The sequence below is a fragment of the Abramis brama genome (assembly GCF_963993115.1).
Source record: "Abramis brama genome assembly, chromosome: 19".
NCBI classification, from domain to species: Eukaryota; Metazoa; Chordata; class Actinopteri; order Cypriniformes; family Leuciscidae; genus Abramis; species Abramis brama.
This window is the reverse complement of record NC_139981.1, coordinates 1,296,740-1,320,523: the sequence shown is the minus strand read 5'-3', so window position 1 is coordinate 1,320,523 and position 23,784 is coordinate 1,296,740. Positions and strand designations below refer to the sequence as shown.

Here is a 23,784-nt window from a genome sequence, read left to right as displayed (position 1 = left end):
TACTGCTTATTTAATCACACACAAATCCTCTTCAATAAAACCTCTTTTAATCATCAGAATCCAATGATTAACCTGTAACTTAATTTTTGAGATTTTTGACTCATCTAATGCAATAAAGACATTTTCTCATAGAAAAAAAGCATAGATTTTTACTATGGACATTTATCAGTTATTAGCCTTAACATAAAAATTATATTGGCTTATTAGACCCGTCAGAATTGTAATATCAGTGCATCTCTAGAGAATTTATCACTCGCAAAAAATCATGCAAATGTTATAAAATGATAAAAATTGTTAGTGGGTCACATGCATGTGTTTAATTCAGGATCGTGCACCATTCAAAATTTAACTGTAAATGTCTAAACTAAAATTTCTGAATTTGATTTGAATATGATCAGCAAACAGGACGCAAATTTACAATAGGTTATTGGCCATAACATAAAAATCATAATCAGCTTATTATATCAGTCAGAATTGTAATATCAGTGCATCTTTAGTGAGTTTAGCACTCTCAAAAGCATGCAAACGTTATATAATGTTAGTAAATTACTGGATTTGATTTGATTATGAGTAACAGGATGCAAATTCGCATTCAATAATAGTAGAATTAAAAAGCAATGAAATTCATACAAGTGTAGTTTTTAATATTGTGTCTTCTGAATACGAGATTGATGTGAAGCCTGCAGCGTTCAGGACCGAATGAAGACGCCGCACTTATAGAAACCTACAGCGCCCCACTGACCCAAACTTTAATTTCATCTTTATCTTTAGTCCATAATGTGGGATGAAATGCAGTCTTCTACACAATGACTGAAGCCCGTCGGCGCTGCACACGAGGAGAGTCTGAAAGAGCCGCTGAGAGCACCTGAAGCATCTAAAGTGCACATACGTGAAGCTCTGTATAGATGACTTCAAGTGTGTAACGTGTTTCATTAAGGTCAGAGGCCGAGTGCATGAAAAACATGAACACACACACACACACACACACAGCGAGTTATAAAGCAGCGAGCTCTGTACACACCGCTACACATGAATAATCGATTTCTATGGCCGGAAAGGCATTGAAGGAGCCGATCTGAGAGGGAGAAGGCACGAGACTCACGGCCTGGCAGATGATGGGGTGTTTGATTCGGTTGATGCCTCCAGCGAACACAGCGAACGTCAGCGCCGAGTGGAAGCAGAAGTTCAGAAGCATGTGCCATCCCTTACGACTGATCCGGATTGTACTGGGAGAGCAGGATAAAACACACACACACAACATATGGTCAACATGTGGAAACCGGATTAAATCCCTAAATGTGCCTCTGAGTGCATAAGAGACGTACAGGTCATCAGGACATAACCACACGAGAACTGCAGCAAATACATCATTTCACATCATAAGAGAGGGCTATAGAAATATTATTGAAGAGAACACATTTTTGTAATTATTTGTCTTTTATATTTTAGTGCATATGCTTTTTTTTATATAAAATAAATATAAATTAAATATATATATCTTTTATATAAATCTTTTTTATATTAAATAATTATTTGTAGAAAAATATATTAAATAAAAACAATATTAATATATATATATATTTTTTTACTATATTTTATGATATATTTGAGTATGTTTATTTTATTTTTGAAATAAAATATATAATAAAATATAAAACAAAACATACATAATAGAACCAATAAACAAATAAAATATTATTTAGTATATATAAATATTTTATTTTATATAACTATCGTTCAACGCGTTCACGCACAACACATACATATATATACACACACATATACACATATACATATATATACACATATATACATATACACATTTATACACACACATATATATACACATATCATATATATACACACATATACATACACACACATATATATATATATATATACACACACATATATATATATATATATATATATATACACACACACACACAGTATATATAGTATACACAAACACACATATATATATATTAGTGCTCTCAAATCATTTAATCGAGATTAATTGCGATTAATTGCATCTAACAAAAGAGTTTATTTAATATATGTGTGCATATGTGTATATATACACATCGATTTGACATATTTGACATATACACACACACACATATATATATATACACACACACACACACATATATACATAAATATATATATATATATATATACATATATTAAAATGTATCATAAAATGCAATGAATTTAATGTTTTAGTATGTTTTTGTTTTTTTAAATATATATATATCTACACACACACACACACACTCAAACCTGGGTCCCCATGAGCACAACATCTTTTCTACAAATTTTACAACCTGAAATCACTTGCTCTCCTTTTTGTTTCCTCTCAGAGCGAGTGGATCCAGACGGCCAGTTTCTCACAGCTTAGCTTAAATTAAAAGTCATTATAAACCCCCATGAACCCGCAGCCCACGATGCATTAAAACGCTGTCTCTGTAAGTTCAGGAACAGATTTCTTCTCTCAGAGCCATAAATCATGAGCTCAGCTCGACTGAAAGAGCAGAGAGTCTCTCCGGGTCACGAGCTCCAACCTGGCATCACTCCAGTGTGTGTGTATGTGTGTGTGTGTGTGTGTGTGTGTGAGACTCAAGCGCGTCTCTCAGCCTGCAGGAAGAAACGATGTGATGGACTTTAAATAGGTCTCACAGCATTTCCACTTACACTCTTGATAAAGTTGGCAGGATCCGCAGCCAAACACAATCATGCTGTGATGGATACGCCTGTCAGACGCACAACTGTGACATCAACTGTGGCTTTTCCTTTTATAGACTCGCAGGCGGACTTATTTCACTGGCCTTAACATATATTTAATATGCATTATGGTTTAAAAAGTTTGGGGTCGGGCAAATTTTTTAATGTTTTTGAAAGAAGTCTCTTCTGCTCATCAAGGCTGCATTTATTTGAGAAATATTATGAAATATTATTACAATGTAAAATATCTTATTTCTATGTGAATATATAGTAAAGTGTAATTTATTCCTGTGATCAAAGCTGAATTTTCAGCATCATTACTCCAGTCTTCAGTGTCACATGATCCTTCAGAAATCACTCTAATATGATGATTTGATGATCAAGAAACATTTATGATTATTATCAATGTTGAAGACATTCATATTTTTTGTGGAATAAATTCACAGGAATTAATTACATATTAAAATATATTGATATAGATAACAGTTATTTTAAATTCTAATAATATTTCACTGTTTTACTGTATTTTTTTATCAAATAAATGCATCCTTGGTGACGGAAGAGACTTCTTTACAATAAAAAAAATTAAGATTTTTTTTATTTTTTTATTATTATTCCAAAATTTTTGACCGGTAGTGTAAATACACACACAGAGTACAAAACTCCGAAATCTCCATAGTGACCCATTCATTCCAATGGAATATTCCACAGATTACAAAAGACAGATTGTAACCAGTTCCGCTATGATGTCACTAGAGTCTCCGAAATGCATTCATGGGGAATGTGTGTTTTATGTGTGATTGACAGCTATTTATTGTGTTTTCCACTCCATTTGAGTTAGAAGCAAGTCTAAAGTGTGTTTGCCTGTAACTGATATGATGAATCTTCAGAAATCACTCTAATATGATGATTTGATGCTGAAGAAACATTTATGATTATTATCAGTGTTGAACGCAGGTCATGTTTTTGTGGAAATCGTAATACATTTTATTTTTCAGGATTCTTTGATGAATAGGAAGTTTAAAAAAAACAGCATTTATTTGAAACAGAATGTTTTGTAACATTATAAATGTATTCACTGTCCATTTATATCAATTTAATGTTTCCCTGCGGAATGAAAGTATTAAAATCGTACTCACCCCAAACTTTTAAACGCTAGTGTAAATGTTTCATAATTTCATACTTCAAAGACAAAAAAGATCATGAAATCAGGCAAACTGATTCAAGTTTATGCAGAAACTGAGGGCTGAATTCACACAACCAAAGCACCATTTCTTCATTTCAGCTCAAACACCAGCATCTTATTCACATGCAGCGTAGTTTAACACAGTCAAGAAGACGTTATAAGTGTGTGTGCTGAACTTCATCCTACAACATGATGATTAAATCTCTTAAAGAGACACATTAGCCCCAGAGGTTTCCTAGAGAACTCAATAAAGATTCATTTGCGGATAGCCGGAGAAAAGATGACACGATTCTGTGGCTGGAGTGTGATTTCCCCGAAGCCCTGATGATGGACTGATTTCATCTCAAGAGTCTGGCTTGTAAATGAAGGAATCTACATCTACAGCTCACACACACACACACACACACACGAGATAGCCTGACTCACAGTCTGAGGAAAACAAACGTCTAACTGAGACGAAAGCTGTGGATCAGAAGTGGGAGTCGTGACAGTTTGTGAAATCTGACAGACGTCCACTTCTGACTCATGAGTGTCTTCATGATGGAAGATCAATAAAGCTGAACTATTCATGAGTGTGTGTGTGTGTGTGTGAGTCACAGCCTTATTCACCAGCACATTCACAACAAACTGAAAGACGATCTATTATGCCCTTTTACAAAGTCTCGATTCTACTAGAACAGGTTTTCCTGCTTGAATGTTGATTATTTTCCTCATATTCTCCATTGTTGCGGCTCCTCTCTTCCCAGTCTGTCAGTAACGCTCTGTTTACTTCCTGTCTCTATGAAGCCCCTCCTTCTGAAAAGCACACTGTGCTCTGATTGGTCGACTGGAGCAGTGTGTTGTGATTGGTCGAGCGCTTCGAGTGTGTTTGGGAAATGTCCCGCCTCTTACCATAACCGCCAGTTTAAACCAAGCGGCCTCGCTCTTGAATCCAACACAGAAGTGACTTAAACTGCAGTTCATCGACTGGCCACTAGAGACCGGCTGCAAAAGAGAGTCAATCCCATATACCCCCATGTTAAAATGCCCAACTTTACAGCAGAAAAAAATATGTGTACAGCCTGGTGCAAAAAGTGGTTTGGTCTATATAGCTAATCTTGCTCTTCATGACGACTGTGAGGGGGGTGATTTTTTTTTAAACTCATCCGTTTAAATTATATTAAGCCTTAAAGTTCTGCATAATTAAGGGCGTGGCCACTTGAGTGACAGGTGGATTTCCGCTGATGTCACAACTAGCCGTTTGTCTGCTGTCTGTTAGCGTCACGTCACCTCAGCTAATCCGCCTCGCTGCACATTTTTGTTTATCCGGGAGTGACGCTGCCAAGATGGCGACGGCCGGCTCCGCCCACTTTGGGCTTCAAAAATGCTCTTCAGAAACACTACGGGTGATGTCACGGACACTGTGTGTGCTCTTTAAAGCAGATAATTATTGCAAAATCTTTAATGTTCGTATCACTGTGTATCAATTGCTGAGGAAGAGCTGAAATTCAGATATGATAATGAGCGTTTGGTTTCTGACCAATCACAGCAGACTAGGCTGTCTGACCAATCAGAGCAGAGCAGCTCTCAGAGAGGCGGAGCTTAGAGAGACTGAATCTTTGAACAAACCGTTTCAGACTCTGAGAGGAAAGAGCTGATGTGCAGTGGAGATTATGAGGACATTAAAGTGTTTTTGACATTGGATGCATGTGAACCTGTTGTAGGAGACGCCAAAACAACATTAGGAACCTTTAAAATATCATAATAGGGGCTTTTTAATACCCTACCTGTGGTGCACTATGTAGGTGATGATGGAGGCAAACAGACAGAGGAGCATGACAGCCGTACAGGCGTAAACCACCGGATGCAGGAACTCTCCCGGATACGGAGGGAACGACAGCACCTTCTTCAGATCCTGAGAGAGAGAGAGAGAGAGAGAGAGAGAGAGAGAGAGAGCATCAGTTTCCGGCAGGAGCATCAGACACACAGATGCTGCGTTACCATGACAACACAGACTCATGACCAGCAGGAGAACAGCGGAAAAAATGAGCACTTTCCACACAATCATTGTTTAGTACGGGACATTGTGGAGGGAAAAATTGGGATGGGAGAAAAAAATATTTTTCTAATATTTTGTGTTCCCTCGCAAACCCTGTTGTCCCGGTCGGACACACACACACTGCCACTGGCAGTGTTTCAGAGCTCGTACGTTAACAATGGAGCGTTTCATAGTGTTTGAACTTGGACTCAAATATAAAGAAATGCGGTCGTGCTAAACTCAGTTCAGTGAAGCTGGCAATATTCACAGATTTAAACTTCCCGGATCAATATTCGTCAGCTAAACGTTGTTAAAACACAAATTACACCTATATTTACAATCACAGAACATGGTCGAATGTAACATCCTTAAAAGAACTGAAAATTCCATATAATTGTAACATCTATGAAACAAACAAATAAAAAGGAAACACTTTAGTTTAGGGTCCAATTCTCACTATTAACTAGTTGCTTATTAACAGATATTGGCTGTTTATTAGTGATTATAAACACACATTAATCTGCATGACCATATTCTACATCCCTTGTACTGTAGGTTGGAGTTATTAATTGGTTTTGTGGCGATATTGAGGATATTTTGAAATATACATATTTATTTATTTAGGGTTAAATGTTTTTAGGAGTTTAAAGTTAAGTGAAAGTAATGCATTACACTTATACAACACATAATACATAGAAAATAATGAAATCATATTTTCAAACCATGTGTTGGTTTACAAAACTTTACTTTAGGGACAAATCTGTACCCCCAAAATATATTCCATAACAGAATAAATCTCATGAAACCAGTCAAGAAAATATTCAGGTTGTTTTAAAATGAAAATGTCCAGCGACACACACTCAACAGCGGCACAACAACCTGAAATACAACAAACCAAACCCTGTCAGTCTGATTGCTTTAACATTCTCTTTTTCCTCTCACAAACATCTTAATAAGACAATCATTAATCTTTTCACATCATTAAGAAAAAACAGATATTTTCCTGCCACACACAAACATCATTAGACAACAACCACACTAAACCGAGCTGCTCACGCGAGACTGAAACACTCACTGAAAGCGGTGGTATAATGCCCTTTTCACAAGATGTAAAATAAGTCTCTTATCAAAATACCCCACAGATATTGTTATATATCATGTTAAAATTGTCACTTTTTGAGGGTGAGCAAAAACGCAACATTTTGTGTGTGTCGCTTTAAATGCAAATGAGCTGCTGCTCCCGGCACAAGGGGGCGGAGCTTCAACAGCTCGTGTTCTTTTACCTCACACAGACATGCACTGAAAATTTCAAAAACGTTTAGCCTTTTATGTTCAAACCGGAGTCAGACAAAGATGGAGAGACTCAAGAAGAAGAGACAACATGTAGAAGAACAGGACATTTCTGAATGATTAGTTGATGAATTTATGTGTTCATGTGTAGTTATCTTCTAGTCACTGATTAGCATATCCTGTCTTGATCATCTATAAATCGTGTTCAGGGGGTGGGGTTTATGTAAATTCTAGGGTTTGTGATGTCACTAACCCGGGAGGAGTGTGGTGTAGTCTCTACCAGCCGTTTGTTGTAGTCCTTAAAAAGTGATTTCTTTAAAAGCAAATATCTCCCTTTGCTCTGAACTTTGAGTGTTGTAACTTTGCAGATGTTGTTTATGATCAAACAGCAACATTACACACTAACTAAAGTTAGAAAAGTCAAATCATTATCAACCACCCCTTTAATATTATATTCACACCAGCTTCATCATAACCCGTCACACGTCATCTAGGAGGATCTTTTGGGTTTATTTCCAGCAATATTCAGAATAAAGAAGGACGTAACGTTTCAACCCTTATTTTAAAGTGAATCATATTCCAATATTTCATCAAAGGACATCTATTGATGTCTGGGCTGAGACCTGAATATCTTCTTACCTTTGACCTGCACCTGGAAAAAACCAGCAATGACAAATGAACATTATTTTCAAGAGAGAAAGAGACGAGGTTTGGAAATGCTTATCGAGATCGAGTGGGAGAAATACTAAGACTTGTAAATATTCATCTCCATAAACTAGGCGAGGGATTTATAAAACACACACACACACACACACACAATCAAATCCTCTGGCTGGCGGCCTGAACATTCGCAGGCTTGATCCTCTTATGAAACGGGCTGTTATGAAAACTTAGAAAAAGCATCTAAACTAAACCTGAGATCAGACGAGCACAAGATATCGACACATCAATACGCAGATTAATAACCTCATAAAACAAAGCAGGACAAGCTGTATTTCTAGGAACAGAACGTATCAAAGGCAACAGACCTTCATTACAAGTCATTTTGATTTTGTAATTATTGTCATCCCAAATTAATTATGTAACTGTTGTTGTTTATGAAGGCTAATACATTCCTAAAGAAATCAACTGTAATATAATGAGTAAAATCTCTGGATGATCTGAAATGAAAACGCATGTGTGGTTTAATAAAGATAACTGATAAATCAAACGTTTCCAGTCAGCATTCAGTGTTTCCATCAGGACAGACCCGGAAAACATGATGTTCTGCTGCTAAAACAGGACAAATGATGGAATAATTACACACTACAGTCTGGCACAGCCTCAAACACATCATCTGTGGATAAAAACATTCAAAATATCCGGCATTTGTACTCATTCAAAACTGAAAGGATTACATTAATAGTAAAAAATAGTTTATAGTATCATATTTGATACATTGTGATTTTATGGCTCATATAATATGATATAGTGAGAATATGGAGGAAAAACAGCTCAGTTTTATTCAAAGACTCAAACTGAGCAAAAATATGCTGCAGATACTGATATTCACAGGACAAAAATGCTTATAAATATCAATATGTGTCAATAATATGTCGTAGTAAGATGATATTTAAATGCTTAGTTTATGATCAAAGCTCTATTTTTAAAGGATATAATGCAATGCAATGATGACTGAGAGATGAACTAATAAACCTTCCTCAAAAGCCTGATGATCATATTTGATACTTATGATTTTTCTAAAAAATGGATAATGAAGTAAAGCTGCTTCAGTCCAACTGAAATATTACTAACAATATCAAAGTTATTCTTGCGTTTCCTTGATAAAATCAAATTTGACACAGAAAGACACAAGAAGCTCGAGCTGAAGGAGGACGTTTGTACAGTTACACTAAAAGACTTTTACTGGATAAAACAGACTAAACTATCAGTCAGAGACAGACGGACTGGAGGAGATTGAGTGCGACAGGTTTATCAGCATATAGCAGAATATGTAAATGACACGAATGATCTCACAACATCGCAAGAGCTACAGTTCATTGAATTAATAATGAACAACAGTTAACAGAAGAATGAACTATGTAGGAGGATTCGACTGTAAAACAACCCGAGAACTGCACAGCGCATCTGACCTGGAATAACCTGCATGTTCACCAACACAAACGTATACTGTATATATAAAGCGTACATGAAGCATGTTGAGGAAGATAAGAGATAAGAGATGCGTGAGAAATCGTCTATACTAATGCATATCAACACTATATGTGACCCTGGACCACAAAACAGTCACATGGGTCCATTTTTTGAAATTGAGATTTATACAGTACAGGTCAAAAGTTTGGAAACATTACTATTTTTAATGTTTTTGAAAGAAGTTTCTTCTGCTCATCAAGCCTGCATTTATTTGATCAAAAATACAGAAAAAAAAAAAGTAATATTGTGATATATTATCACAATTTAAATAATTGGTTTTCAATTTATTATACTTATTCATTTATTCCTGTGATCAAAGCTGAATTTTCAGCATCATTACTCCAGTCTATCACATGATCCTTCAGAAATCACTCTAATATGATGATTCATTATCAAAGTTGGAAACAGTTCTGCTGCCTAATATTTTTTTCATAACCTGTGATACTTTTTTAGGATACTTTGATGAATAAAAAGTAAAAAAATAAAAATAAAAATAAAAAGAAGCAAATTTTTTAAAAATAGAAATCTTTTGTAACAACAATATACACTACTGGTCAGTCATTTTTTTTCTTTCTTTTTTTTGAAATAAATCAATACTTTTATTCAGCAAGGATGTGTTAAATTGATAAAAAGTGATAGTAAAGAAGATTTATATTATTAGAAAATATTTTTTTATTTTGAATAAATGCAGTTCTTTTTAACCTTTTATTCACCAAATATATTAGGCAGCAGAACTATTTCCAACACTCATAATAAATCAGAATATTAGAATGATTTCTAAAGGATCATGTGACACTGAAGACTGGAGTAATGATCCTGAAAATTCAGCTTTGATCACAGGAATAAATTATTTTTTTAAGTATATTCAAATAGAAACCTATTATTTTAAGTTGTAATAATATTTCACAATATTACTGTTTCTTTTCTGTATTTTTGATCAAATAAACACAGCCTTGATAAGCATTAGAGACTTCTTTCAAAAATATAAAAAAATCGTAATGTTTCCAAACTTTTGACCTATACTGTACATCATCTGAAAGCTGAATAAATAAGCTTTTCATTGATGTATGTTTGTTAGGATAGGACAATATTTGGCCGAAATCTGGAATCTGAGGCTAGAAAAAAATCAAAACATTGAGAAAATCTCCTTTAAAGTTGTCCATTTATGTTCACGATTGTGCTGCATTCACTCACAGAAATAAATGTTTTATATATTTACGGTATGAAATTTACAAAATATCTTCATGGAACATGATCTTTACTTAAAGGTGCCATGTGTCAGAATTGAGGTAAAAATATCCAAAAAATGAGTTACACGCATCAAAAGAATGAGAAGAAATAAGGGCGATGATGTCATTAAAAAAATGACAAGTTATAGTGCTGCAGAGATATCACCCTGAATTAGCATTAGCATTACTAGCCACGGCCCGACAGGTGTCGTGATACCAGTTTCGGCCATGGGAGGCGGTATGCGGGCAACATAACCACCAGTCAAACATGCAATACACGAATAACTCGCACGGCTTGTGGGCGTACTTGAACCTGATGTCAATCGTGTGGAAAGTAGCCTACTGCCCACTACTACATTCAAATAAAATCTGATAAAAAAAGGAACAGAACCAGAGTAAACATTGGCACTGCTTTCCATCGCTGGAGACAACTAATGGACATGAAAAAAATGAGGTTCGACTCCGAACTTGCAACATTTCTTTTGGATTGGTAAGTAAGATGCTGTTAGTATTTCGTTAGAAGTTTGTTTTATATGTTTGTGTAGTTTTTTCGGGAAGTTATAACATAGAAATGTATCGAAGGCTGTTCGATAAACATATATATAACGTACATAAATACAGTATTGTAATATAGTACACATATATAGCACAATCTCTATAGCTCTTTTTTTCTTGCCAACTACGTGACCTATATTATGTTTATTAAATGGCTTTCCTGAGGTAAATCTGACATAATTGTTCTCCAACTGTGTTATTGACCTCTTCACGCTGATAAAAAACACTGATTGGTCGATATTATGTATGAGGAATACATTTTGGTAAGTTGTAGCCTACTGTATCTTTCAACAGTGTTCGTGTTTTTTTACTATTAGCTAGTAGAGATGATCGGTTCACGTGCGCTAGGGATCTGTCGTGTAACATTTACAAGCGCCAAAACGGTATTTAATTGACAGAATCTGAGAGCTGAGATTTTTTTATATCATAACTAACCTGCTCTGTCTAGTCTGTCAGTCTCCGTGTCCTCTTTGCTTCGCGATTTTTCTGTGCGTGAGAAAATTGATGTGTGGCGCGAGAGCGTGTGGAAAGTGTCGATTGCGTGTGTCTCACGGTTAATGCGTGAGAGTTGGAAGCTCTGGTTACGTTGGCGCTAGCTTGGTCAACATCAGCGAATGCTGTCAGTCAAATTAATGTAATTCAAACTAACAATAAAAATGTAATATGAACAAAACGAATATGAACATATTCACTGGTAAAGGTGAAGGGGAGTAGCTTGAAGATGTCATATTCATACTCTAGACTAGACCAACTCACTTTCTGGAGTATACTGCCCCCATCTGGTATGGAATATGGAGTATGAATTATTATTTTTTTTGACACAAGGCACCTTTAATATCCTAATGATTTTTGGCATAAAAGAAAAATTGATAATTTTGACCCATACAATGTATAGTTGGCTATTGCCTCAGATATACCCGTGCGACTCGAGACTGGTGACGTGATCCAGGGTCACATATTACAAATCTCTACTGTACACATTATACAGATCAGACTGTATTTCATCAGTTTATTCCCAGCACAACAACAGCGAGAAATGGTGATACGATCAAGCATTGATTAATGTCATAATCATTTGTTAACAAACAAGTATTCATTACTTCAATGAGCTCAATGTTTCTGCATTAAATTATTACATTGTTTAAATTAATACATTTTTAGCTAACTGTGATTTGTCCTGAAATACATAACTTAGACAGTCTCCTCTGATATCAGATCACTGTAAACTGTAATGTGAACTCATGATCTTTCTGTAAAGCTGCTTTGAGACGATGTGTGTTGTGAAAAGCGCTATAGAAGTAAATGTGAATAGAATTGACCTCAAATAACACAAAAGACGTTTAACAGCGGAGCCGTTGCATAACAGCACGATTTCAACACTCGACCGATTCACACTAGAACAAATCACTAGCGAGGTTACGCAACAAATGAGAGGAAGGACTGAACACATTATCACGTCCCTGTCCTTCACATGAGCTTCACTACACGCGTGTGTGTCCTTCAGGAGCGATGAAGATAATGGTGTCGTGTTTAACAGGACAGGGTGAGAAAGTCTTTAATATCTCAGACTCATGACGTCTGCAGAACACGCTGAAAAAGCCAATCTCACAAAACCTCAGAACAATAAAGAAAGCAATTTCCATAAAAGAAATAAAGCATATTTTTAAGAGCGTTTCACACTATTAGCATATTCACATCTGTTTTCCTCAGCTGTAAACACAGATCTGAGGAGACGCGGCTCTGACGCCGGTAGCGAACGAGGAGAAACAGGTGCGCTTCAGCATTCGGGCTTTTCGGGGCGCATCCTGTGACATCACTTCCTGTTTTAGGTTGAGTTCATATTTCAGTCGATCAAACAATTTAACAAATTTAACAAACAAATTTGAGCAAACAATTTAATAATAACCATTTAAGTAAACAAATTAATAATTAGGATTATTATAATTTTTAATTACGTTTTTGAAATTTTCATGAAATAAATAAATATATATATATATACATACACACACACATACATACATATATATATATATACATACACACACACACACACACACATATACATATATATATATATATATATATATATATATATATATATGTATATATATATATACATACACACACAAACACATACATACATGTATATATACACATATATATAGACATTTATACACACACATATATATATATAGTATACACAAACACATATATATATTAGTGCTCTCAATCGTTTAATCGAGATTAATTGCGATTAATTGCATCTAACAAAAGAGTTTATTTAATATGTGTGTTTATGTGTATATATACACATCGATTTGACATTTGACATATACACACACACACACACATATATACACACACACACACACACACACATATATATATATATATATATAAAAGAATATAAGTATAATAAACCGTACAGAAACTATTAGACTAATGAGAATTTAATGAGACTCGCCAATAATAATATTAATAATGCATAAGTATAATATCTAAATTATTTTCAAGAAAATTTAGGGGAAAATCTGCTTTATTTGGATAAGAAATGAATGTCACATCGCAAATCATGATGATAATTGTCTTAAAAATAGGCATATATTTTTCTTCATGATTCTCTACATCTGATTCACTCGAGGGCTGATCACGACAGAACGATGTGTGTGAAATACACCAGCTGAACACACAGTAACGCTGCTCTGTTTGTTTGCACAGAATGAAAGCGCGTCTCTGATAGAAACATCTCCAGGCCGAGCGCTGATTAACTTTAATCATTTCCACAAGCATTAGACAGATCTGAGCCACACGAGACCTTGATGATCACCTGCTCACTTTCATGTGCATTTACACTGAATCATCCCCATAAAGAGAGCGAGAGACACTGACATCATCAAGACACTGTGTGATGCTGTTGAGGACAGATTAAAGGACGTCAGATGGTTTTAGGGTGTTCTGTGTGTCAGTCCAGCATCTTCAAGTCTCCGTGATCTTCTACTGTGAGTCTATGATTCAGTGATTGGCCTCCTACTGTAGTTGTGTTTTCACGAACACACACACACACACATATCCTCCGGCATCTGCGTGCACAGGTGTAGTCAGGATCAGTCACCTGAGCATCTGTCAGCCAATAAGAATCAACATCAGCTGTGCAGAAGATGATATTTCAGCAATTCAGTTATGAGGCATTATCAGCCATAAACACCATAACCACCATAACTACTGTCGAGACACATCAAGAACACGCTCCACATCATGATTAAAACATAGAAATGGGAGATTAGATTTTGTACTGTGACATTATTTTCATGACTGTTAAGCACACTTACTTATCTCATTATCATAATGCTAAACAAATAAATGAATGTAAAAAGTAAAAAATACATACTGTATGTACATAAATAGCAAATTATTCATAATTCATGGCAGTATTTGCTGTAAAGCATTTATGCTGATTTAATCAGTATACAATGCATTTATATACTTTTTAAATAAATGCATTTGTATACTGATTAATTCAATATTTAATTTTATATACTGAATAAATAAAATTAATTATTTATAAATACTGTTTTATTGTCTTTAAGCTGATTTAAAGGCAATACAATCATTATAGTGATGAGATTTGATTATTTATTTATTTTTAAACATGCATTGTATTACAGTCATTATATGATGAACTGTATTGATAAAACCAAACAATTGAACTACACAGACACAATACAGTTATGAGAATTAGGATGTATACACTGAGAAAGTTTCTTAATGAGGATAGTGGATTGTACCATGTGAAAGCATTGGGTAAATTCCATTTTTAAACATAAGCATTAGGGTTATTGATACCTTAAAAGGAAGACGAAAGTCGCTCAGTTGTGTATTTAAGCTCAATCTTACTGTACTACAGCAGAGACCTGGCATGAATATTCTCAGAGTTTCTCTCCTGACATATAAGAATAAAGATTTTTCTTGGCAAGATAACTGGTGTCCGGTCCTGTGAATTAAATGATAACGGGGAAAAGGCTTAATTCCAAGTCTACAGGGTGGAAAATGTGTTTAATTGCCATGAAAATAAATTCACAAATAAAAACTTAGCCTTAAAACAGGCATTATCTTAAAAGCAAAATATTATTAAACAAAGAAAAAACAACAAGAACATTTTGGAATAAGATTAAGGTTATTTATTATTTATTGACAATTCAAATAATTTCCCCTCGAACGAACGAATCAATGAACGAATCAATGAATGAATCAATGAATCAATCTAACCCCTAAAAATAGACTTCATTTTCAAAACAAAATATCTTAATTTTGGGCTGAAATATGACCTGGACACATTTTCATGAGATAATTCTGTCCATCTTTTGTGAAACCCCAGTGAGAGGTGTAACAGCAGACACAGCGAGAGTAAATCACACACGGCTGATGAGTGTTTCCTCGTCTCTTCAACACACACACACACTCCGTTTGCCAGAGTAAAGCAGCGGCAGCTTCAGAGAACACTGGAAACACACCGCTGTGTATCTGAGCACCAGTGAGCACAGATTAAGATGAGGCTTTGAGACAGGGACGTTTCCAGGGAGGCTGATGTGCAAATTAATATTTATCAAACCCGCTCTCTTTACTGTGTGCAACAGTGGAACTGAAGCACTGAATCACTGAATCACTGAATCACTGAAACACTGAATCACTGAAGCACTGAATCACTGAATCACTGAATCACTGAATCACTGAAACACTGAATCACTGAGACACTGAATCACTGAGACACTGAATCACTGAGACACTGAATCACTGAAACACTGAATCACTGAGACACTGAATCACTGAATCACTGAATCACTGAATCACTGAGACACTGAGACACTGAGACACTGAATCACTGAAACACTGAAACACTGAATCACTGAATCACTGAATCACTGAAACACTGAATCACTGAATCACTGAGACACTGAGAGACACTGAGAGACACTGAGAGACACTGAGACACACTGAGAGACACTGAGAGACACTGAGAGACACTGAGACACACTGAGACACACTGAGACACTGAGACACACTGAGACACACTGAGACACACTGAGACACTGAGAGACACTCTGAGACACACTGAGACACTGAGACACACTGAGACACACTGAGACACTGAGAGACACTCTGAGACACACTGAGAGACACTCTGAGACACTCTGAGACACACTGAGACACACTGAGACACTGAGACACACTGAGACACTGAGACACACTGAGACACACTGAGACACTGAGAGACACTCTGAGACACACTGAGACACACTGAGACACTGAGAGACACTGAGACACACTGAGAGACACTGAGACACACTGAGAGACACTGAGACACATTGAGACACACTGAGACACACTGAGACACTGAGAGACACTCTGAGACACACTGAGACACTGAGACACTGAGACACACTGAGACACTGAGATACACTGAGACACACTGAGACACACTGAGACACTGAGAGACACTCTGAGACACACTGAGACACTGAGACACACTGAGACACTGAGAGACACTCTGAGACACACTGAGACACTGAGAGACACTCTGAGACACACTGAGACACTGAGACACACTGAGACACTGAGACACACTGAGACACACTGAGACACTGAGAGACACTCTGAGACACACTGAGACACACTGAGACACACTGAGACACTGAGAGACACTCTGAGACACACTGAGACACTGAGAGACACTGAGACACACTGAGACACTGAGAGACACTGAGAGACACTAAATTACTGAAACACTGAATCACTGAAGCACTGAAGCACTGAAACACTGAATCACTGAAACACTGAAGCACTGAGACACTGAATCACTGAAACACTGAATCACTGAATCACTGAAACACTGAAACACTGAATCACTGAATCACTGAAACACTGAATCACTGAATCACTGAAACACTGAAACACTGGACTGACCAATCAACATCCAGGACCAACTACCATCATTCTGTAATTTCATTGAGAAAATCTAGATCTCTGACGGACTGCAGGCGCATGCATTACAGTAATGAGAATTGGGGTGGAACATGTGCTTAATTATCATGAAAATAAATAAATTAAAAATATATATATTAGCCCTAAAATAGGCATATTCTTCAAAGCAAAATACTGTATATTCTGTGATTATTAAATAATGGGGGAATAAAACATTTAGGAACAAGAACAAGGTTTTTTCACAATGTGACATTTTTATTGACAATTAAGCACATTCTCCCATCAAATTCCCATTACTACAATGCACATAAATTAATATATCAATAAATCATGGTAGTATTTATTGTCTTGCCTGCTTTAATTAGCTTAGCACTGTCAGTGTATTATTTATTATTAATTGTATTATTAATTATTTGTTGAGAATGATAAAAAATTAAACGGAGAGGCATTAAAGAAATGAGAGTTGGGGTGGAAATTGTGCTGAATTATCATGAAAATAATGTTACAAAGTGGGGAAAAAAGCCCTCGTTTTTTGCTTTAAATTTTTGGCTGAAATATGACCGGGACATATTTTCAAGAGATTACTAAAGGAAAAACATTAGATTTTTCACATGGTGACATTAAGCAAGAACATTTTGCCCTTCCTGACTGCGTGCAACAAAAACCTGTTACTAAAGACACGATTCTGCGCACCCGATTCCATCATCATTTGAGCACGGCCTTATGTACGCCGCTTTCTACGCTTCCCTCTCTGTGCAATCTCTCTCCACTCTTTGATTATGTCGTGCATGACGGTCCAATCTCACACACTGACAGCTCTTCTGGCCCGTAAGCGGCGCCTCAGCCCGTCCCGAAGCCATTTACATGTGGGCCGCTCATTAGGACGCTGGTGTGGCCCGGGCCAGGGCTAATCTCAGCACACAGATTAGATTTCAGCTTTGATAGTCCGGCGCATCGCTCATCTGCCCCGCGGGTGTTAGCATCAGACCGACACGGGTGGTGAAACCCACATCAACACACACATGCACATGATGAGTCACTAACGCACATTAATCTGTGTGTACGAGCAAAGTGTTATAGGGAGCAGGAGCTTTTTCTTCCTTCAAATAATGATTCATCAATGATTCATCTACAACTGCGAACGTTTAGTAGGCGAGTAAATATCTCATAAAATATTGTTAATATAAAGCAAAATAATTATAATGAAATATGCTAAATAAAAATGTTAAATAAATATTTAAAGTATACATGTAAAATCAATCAATCAATCAATGATTTGACAGAATAAAAAAATCTATTTATATACTGACTAAATAAATGCATTTATATGCACTGATAAATAAACTTAAAATAAATAAACCTAAAATAAATAACTGCTGTACTGCTTTTATATAGTGACAAATAAATAAAATAAATAAATACATAAATAATATAAAATTTAACAAAATTAATTAAAATACTGAATAATGATAAAACGGTCAAACATATATCATATATCATATCAACACATAACATAATATCTTCTGCTCAGAGCCGGCATCTGAAAACCCTGATGATGTCGAGACAAACAGCCGCTCTGTCACTGCTGTGACCCAGACATCTCTCCTCTCTCAAACTGCCCTACAGCAGACCTGCCACACTACTGTCACACACACACACACACACACACACAGAGAGAAACAGACAGACCTGCCACACTACTGTCTCACACACACACACACACACACACACACACACACACACAGACCTGCCACACTACTGTCACACACACACACACACAGAGAAACAGACAGACCTGCTACACTACTGTAACACACACAGAGAGAAACACACAGACCGGCCACACTACTGTAACACACACACAGACCCGCCACACTACTGTAACACACACAGAGAGAAACACACAGACCCGCCACACTACTGTAACACACACACAGAGAAACACACAGACCCACCACACTACTGTAACACACACAGAGAAACACACAGACCCGCCACACTACTGTAACACACACACAGACCCGCCACACTACTGTAACACACACAGAGAAACACACAGACTCGCCAAACTACTGTAACACACAGAGAGAAACACAGAGACCTGCCACACTACTGTAACACACACACACACACAGAGAAACACACAGAACCCGCCACACTACTGTAACACACACAGAGAAACACACAGACCCGCCACACTACTGTAACACACACAGAGAGAAACACACAGACCCGCCACACTACTGTAACACACACACAGAGAAACACACAGACCCGCCACACTACTGTAACACACACACAGAGAAACACACAGACCCGCCACACTACTGTAACACACACAGAGAAACACACAGACCCGCCACACTACTGTAACACACAGAGAGAAACACACAGACCCGCCACACTACTGTAACACACACAGAGAAACACACAGACCTGCCACACTAATGTAACACACAGAGAGAAACACACAGACCCGCCACACTACTGTAACACACACACAGAGAAACACACAGACCCGCCACACTACTGTAACACACACAGAGAGAAAAACACAGACCCGCCACACTACTGTAACACACACAGAGAAACACACAGACCCGCCACACTACTGTAACACACACAGAGAAACACACAGACCCGCCACACTACTGTAACACAGAGAGAAACACACAGACCCGCCACACTACTGTAACACACACAGAGAAACACACAGACCCGCCACACTACTGTAACACACAGAGAGAAACACAGAGACCCGCCACACTACTGTAACACACACAGAGAGAAACACACAGACCTGCCACACTACTATAACACACACACAGACCCGCCACACTACTGTAACACACACAGAGAGAAACACACAGACCTGCTACACTACTGTAACGCACACAGAGAGAAACACAGACCTGCTACACTACTGTAACGCACACAGAGAGAAACACACAGACCCGCCACACTACTGTAACACACACAGAGAAACACACAGACCCGCCACACTACTGTAACACACAGAGAGAAACACAGAGACCCGCCACACTACTGTAACACACACAGAGAGAAACACACAGACCTGCCACACTACTATAACACACACACAGACCCGCCACACTACTGTAACACACACAGAGAGAAACACACAGACCTGCTACACTACTGTAACGCACACAGAGAGAAACACAGACCTGCTACACTACTGTAACGCACACAGAGAGAAACACACAGACCCGCCACACTACTGTAACACACACAGAGAGAAACACACAGACCTGCTACACTACTGTAACACACACAGAGAGAAACACACAGACCTGCCACACTACTGTAACACACACAGAGAGAAACACACAGACCCGCCACACTACTGTAACACACACAGAGAGAAACACACAGACCCGCCACACTACTGTAACACACACAGAGAGAAACACACAGACCCGCCACACTACTGTAACACACACAGAGAGAAACACACAGACCCGCTACACTACTGTAACACACACAGAGAGAAACACACAGACCTGCCACACTACTGTAACACACACAGAGAGAAACACACAGACCTGCTGCACTACTGTAACACACACAGAGAGAAACATACACACCTGCTACACTACTGTAACGCACACACAGAGAAACACAGAGACCCGCCACACTATTGTAACACACACAGAGAGAAACACACAGACCTGCCACACTACTGTAACACACACAGAGAGAAACACACAGACCCGCCACACTACTGTAACGCACACAGAGAGAAACACACAGACCCGCCACACTACTGTAACACACACAGAGAGAAACACACAGACCCGCCACACTACTGTAACACACAGAGAGAAACACAGAGACCTGCCACACTACTGTAACACACACAGAGAGAAACATCACAAACCTGCTACACTACTGTAACACACAGAGAGAAACACACAGACCCGCCACACTACTGTAACACACACACAGAGAAACATCACAAACCTGCTACACTACTGTAACACACAGAGAGAAACACACAGACCTGCCACACTACTGTAACACACACAGAGAAACACACAGACCCGCCACACTACTGTAACACACACAGAGAAACACACAGACCCGCCACACTACTGTAACACACACAGAGAGAAAAACACAGACCCGCCACACTACTGTAACACACACAGAGAAACACACAGACCCGCCACACTACTGTAACACACACAGAGAAACACACAGACCCGCCACACTACTGTAACACACACACAGACCCGCCACACTACTGTAACACACACAGAGAGAAACACACAGACCTGCCACACTACTGTAACACACACAGAGAGAAACACACAGACCCGCCACACTACTGTAACGCACACAGAGAGAAACACACAGACCCGCCACACTACTGTAACACACACAGAGAGAAACACACAGACCCGCCACACTACTGTAACACACAGAGAGAAACACACAGACCCGCCACACTACTGTAACACACACAGAGAGAAACACACAGACCCGCCACACTACTGTAACACACAGAGAGAAACACACAGACCCGCCACACTACTGTAACACACACACAGAGAAACATCACAAACCTGCTACACTACTGTAACACACAGAGAGAAACACACAGACCCGCCACACTACTGTAACACACACACAGAGAAACATCACAAACCTGCTACACTACTGTAACACACACACAGACCCACCACACTACTGTAACACACAGAGAGAAACACAGAGACCTGCCACACTACTGTAACACACACAGAGAAACACACAGACCCGCCACACTACTGTAACACACACAGAGAAACACACAGACCCGCCACACTACTGTAACACACACAGAGAGAAAAACAGACCCGCCACACTACTGTAACACACACAGAGAAACACACAGACCCGCCACACTACTGTAACACACACAGAGAAACACACAGACCCGCCACACTACTGTAACACACACACAGACCCGCCACACTACTGTAACACACACAGAGAGAAACACACAGACCTGCTACACTACTGTAACACACAGAGAGAAACACAGAGACCCGCCACACTACTGTAACACACACAGAGAAACACACAGACCCGCCACACTACTGTAACACACACAGAGAAACACACAGACCCGCCACACTACTGTAACACACACAGAGAAACACACAGACCCGCCACACTACTGTAACACACACAGAGAGAAACACACAGACCCGCCACATTACTGTAACACACACACAGAGAAACACACAGACCCGCCACACTACTGTAACACACACACAGACCCGCCACACTACTGTAACACACACAGAGAGAAACACACAGACCCGCCACACTACTGTAACACACAGAGAGAAACACAGAGACCCGCCACACTACTGTAACACACAGAGAGAAACACAGAGACCTGCTACACTACTGTAACACACACAGAGAAACACACAGACCCGCCACACTACTGTAACACACACAGAGAAACACACAGACCCGCCACACTACTGTAACACACACACAGAGAAACACACAGACCCGCCACACTACTGTAACACACACAGAGAAACACACAGACCCGCCACACTACTGTAACACACACACAGAGAAACACACAGACCCGCCACACTACTGTAACACACACAGAGAAACACACAGACCCGCCACACTACTGTAACACACACAGAGAGAAACACACAGACCCGCCACACTACTGTAACACACACAGAGAAACACACAAACCTGCCACACTACTGTAACACACACAGAGAAACACACAGACCCGCCACACTACTGTAACACACACACAGATCCGCTACACACAGACCTGCACACTACTGTAACACACAGACCCGCCACACTACTGTAACACACAGACCCGCCACACCACTGTAACACACAGACCCGCCACACTACTGTAACACACACAGAGAGAAACACACAGACCTGCCACACTACTGTAACACACACAGAGAGAAACACACAGACCCGCTATACTACTGTAACACACACACACAGACCCGCCACACTACTGTAACAAACACACAGATCCGCTACACACACACACAGAGAAACACACAGACCCGCTATACTACTGTAACACACACACACACACAGAGAACCGCCACACTACTGTAACACACACACAGAGAAACACACAGACCCGCTATACTACTGTAACACACACACACAGAACCGCCACACTACTGTAACACACACACAGAGAAACACACAGATCTGCTACACTACTGTAACACACACACACAGATCCGCTACACTACTGTAACACTCACACACAGACCCGTCACAGTACTTGAGTTTCTCCCCCTTATTTAAATAATTCTCAATGATGATTCTAATTACTGTTATATAATGATGTTCCTCTGCTTTAAAACCGCATAAATTAAAGGCTTTGCCACGAATATGCAGCAACCACAAAATCAACAACCAAGACAGTTCTTAACAGGTTTTTATTCGCCCTTAAATGACCCTCATGCAGAGAGTGTGTTTTTAATGATCCCAAACCCTTCATCCTGAGACCGGCTCACAGAAATGAGACAGCAAAGGGACTTCGGCTTCACAGATGAATCAACACATGCTTTAACAAGAAGAAAAAT

The 23,784-nt window shown here is 38.5% G+C and overlaps 1 protein-coding gene across 1 annotated transcript in view; it reads right to left on the bottom strand.

Moving 5' to 3' along the window:
- Positions 1 to 23,784, bottom strand: part of LOC311070222 (adhesion G protein-coupled receptor A3-like) — a 117,769-nt gene that overhangs the window by 11,876 nt on the left and 82,109 nt on the right. Inside the window, exons 11-12 of the mRNA XM_084093969.1 lie at positions 5,677 to 5,804; positions 1,103 to 1,226 (exon numbers count right to left, since the gene is read on the bottom strand). Of these exons, the coding sequence (XP_083950095.1) occupies positions 1,103 to 1,226; positions 5,677 to 5,804 (252 nt within the window). The remainder of the gene's footprint in view (positions 1 to 1,102; positions 1,227 to 5,676; positions 5,805 to 23,784) is intronic.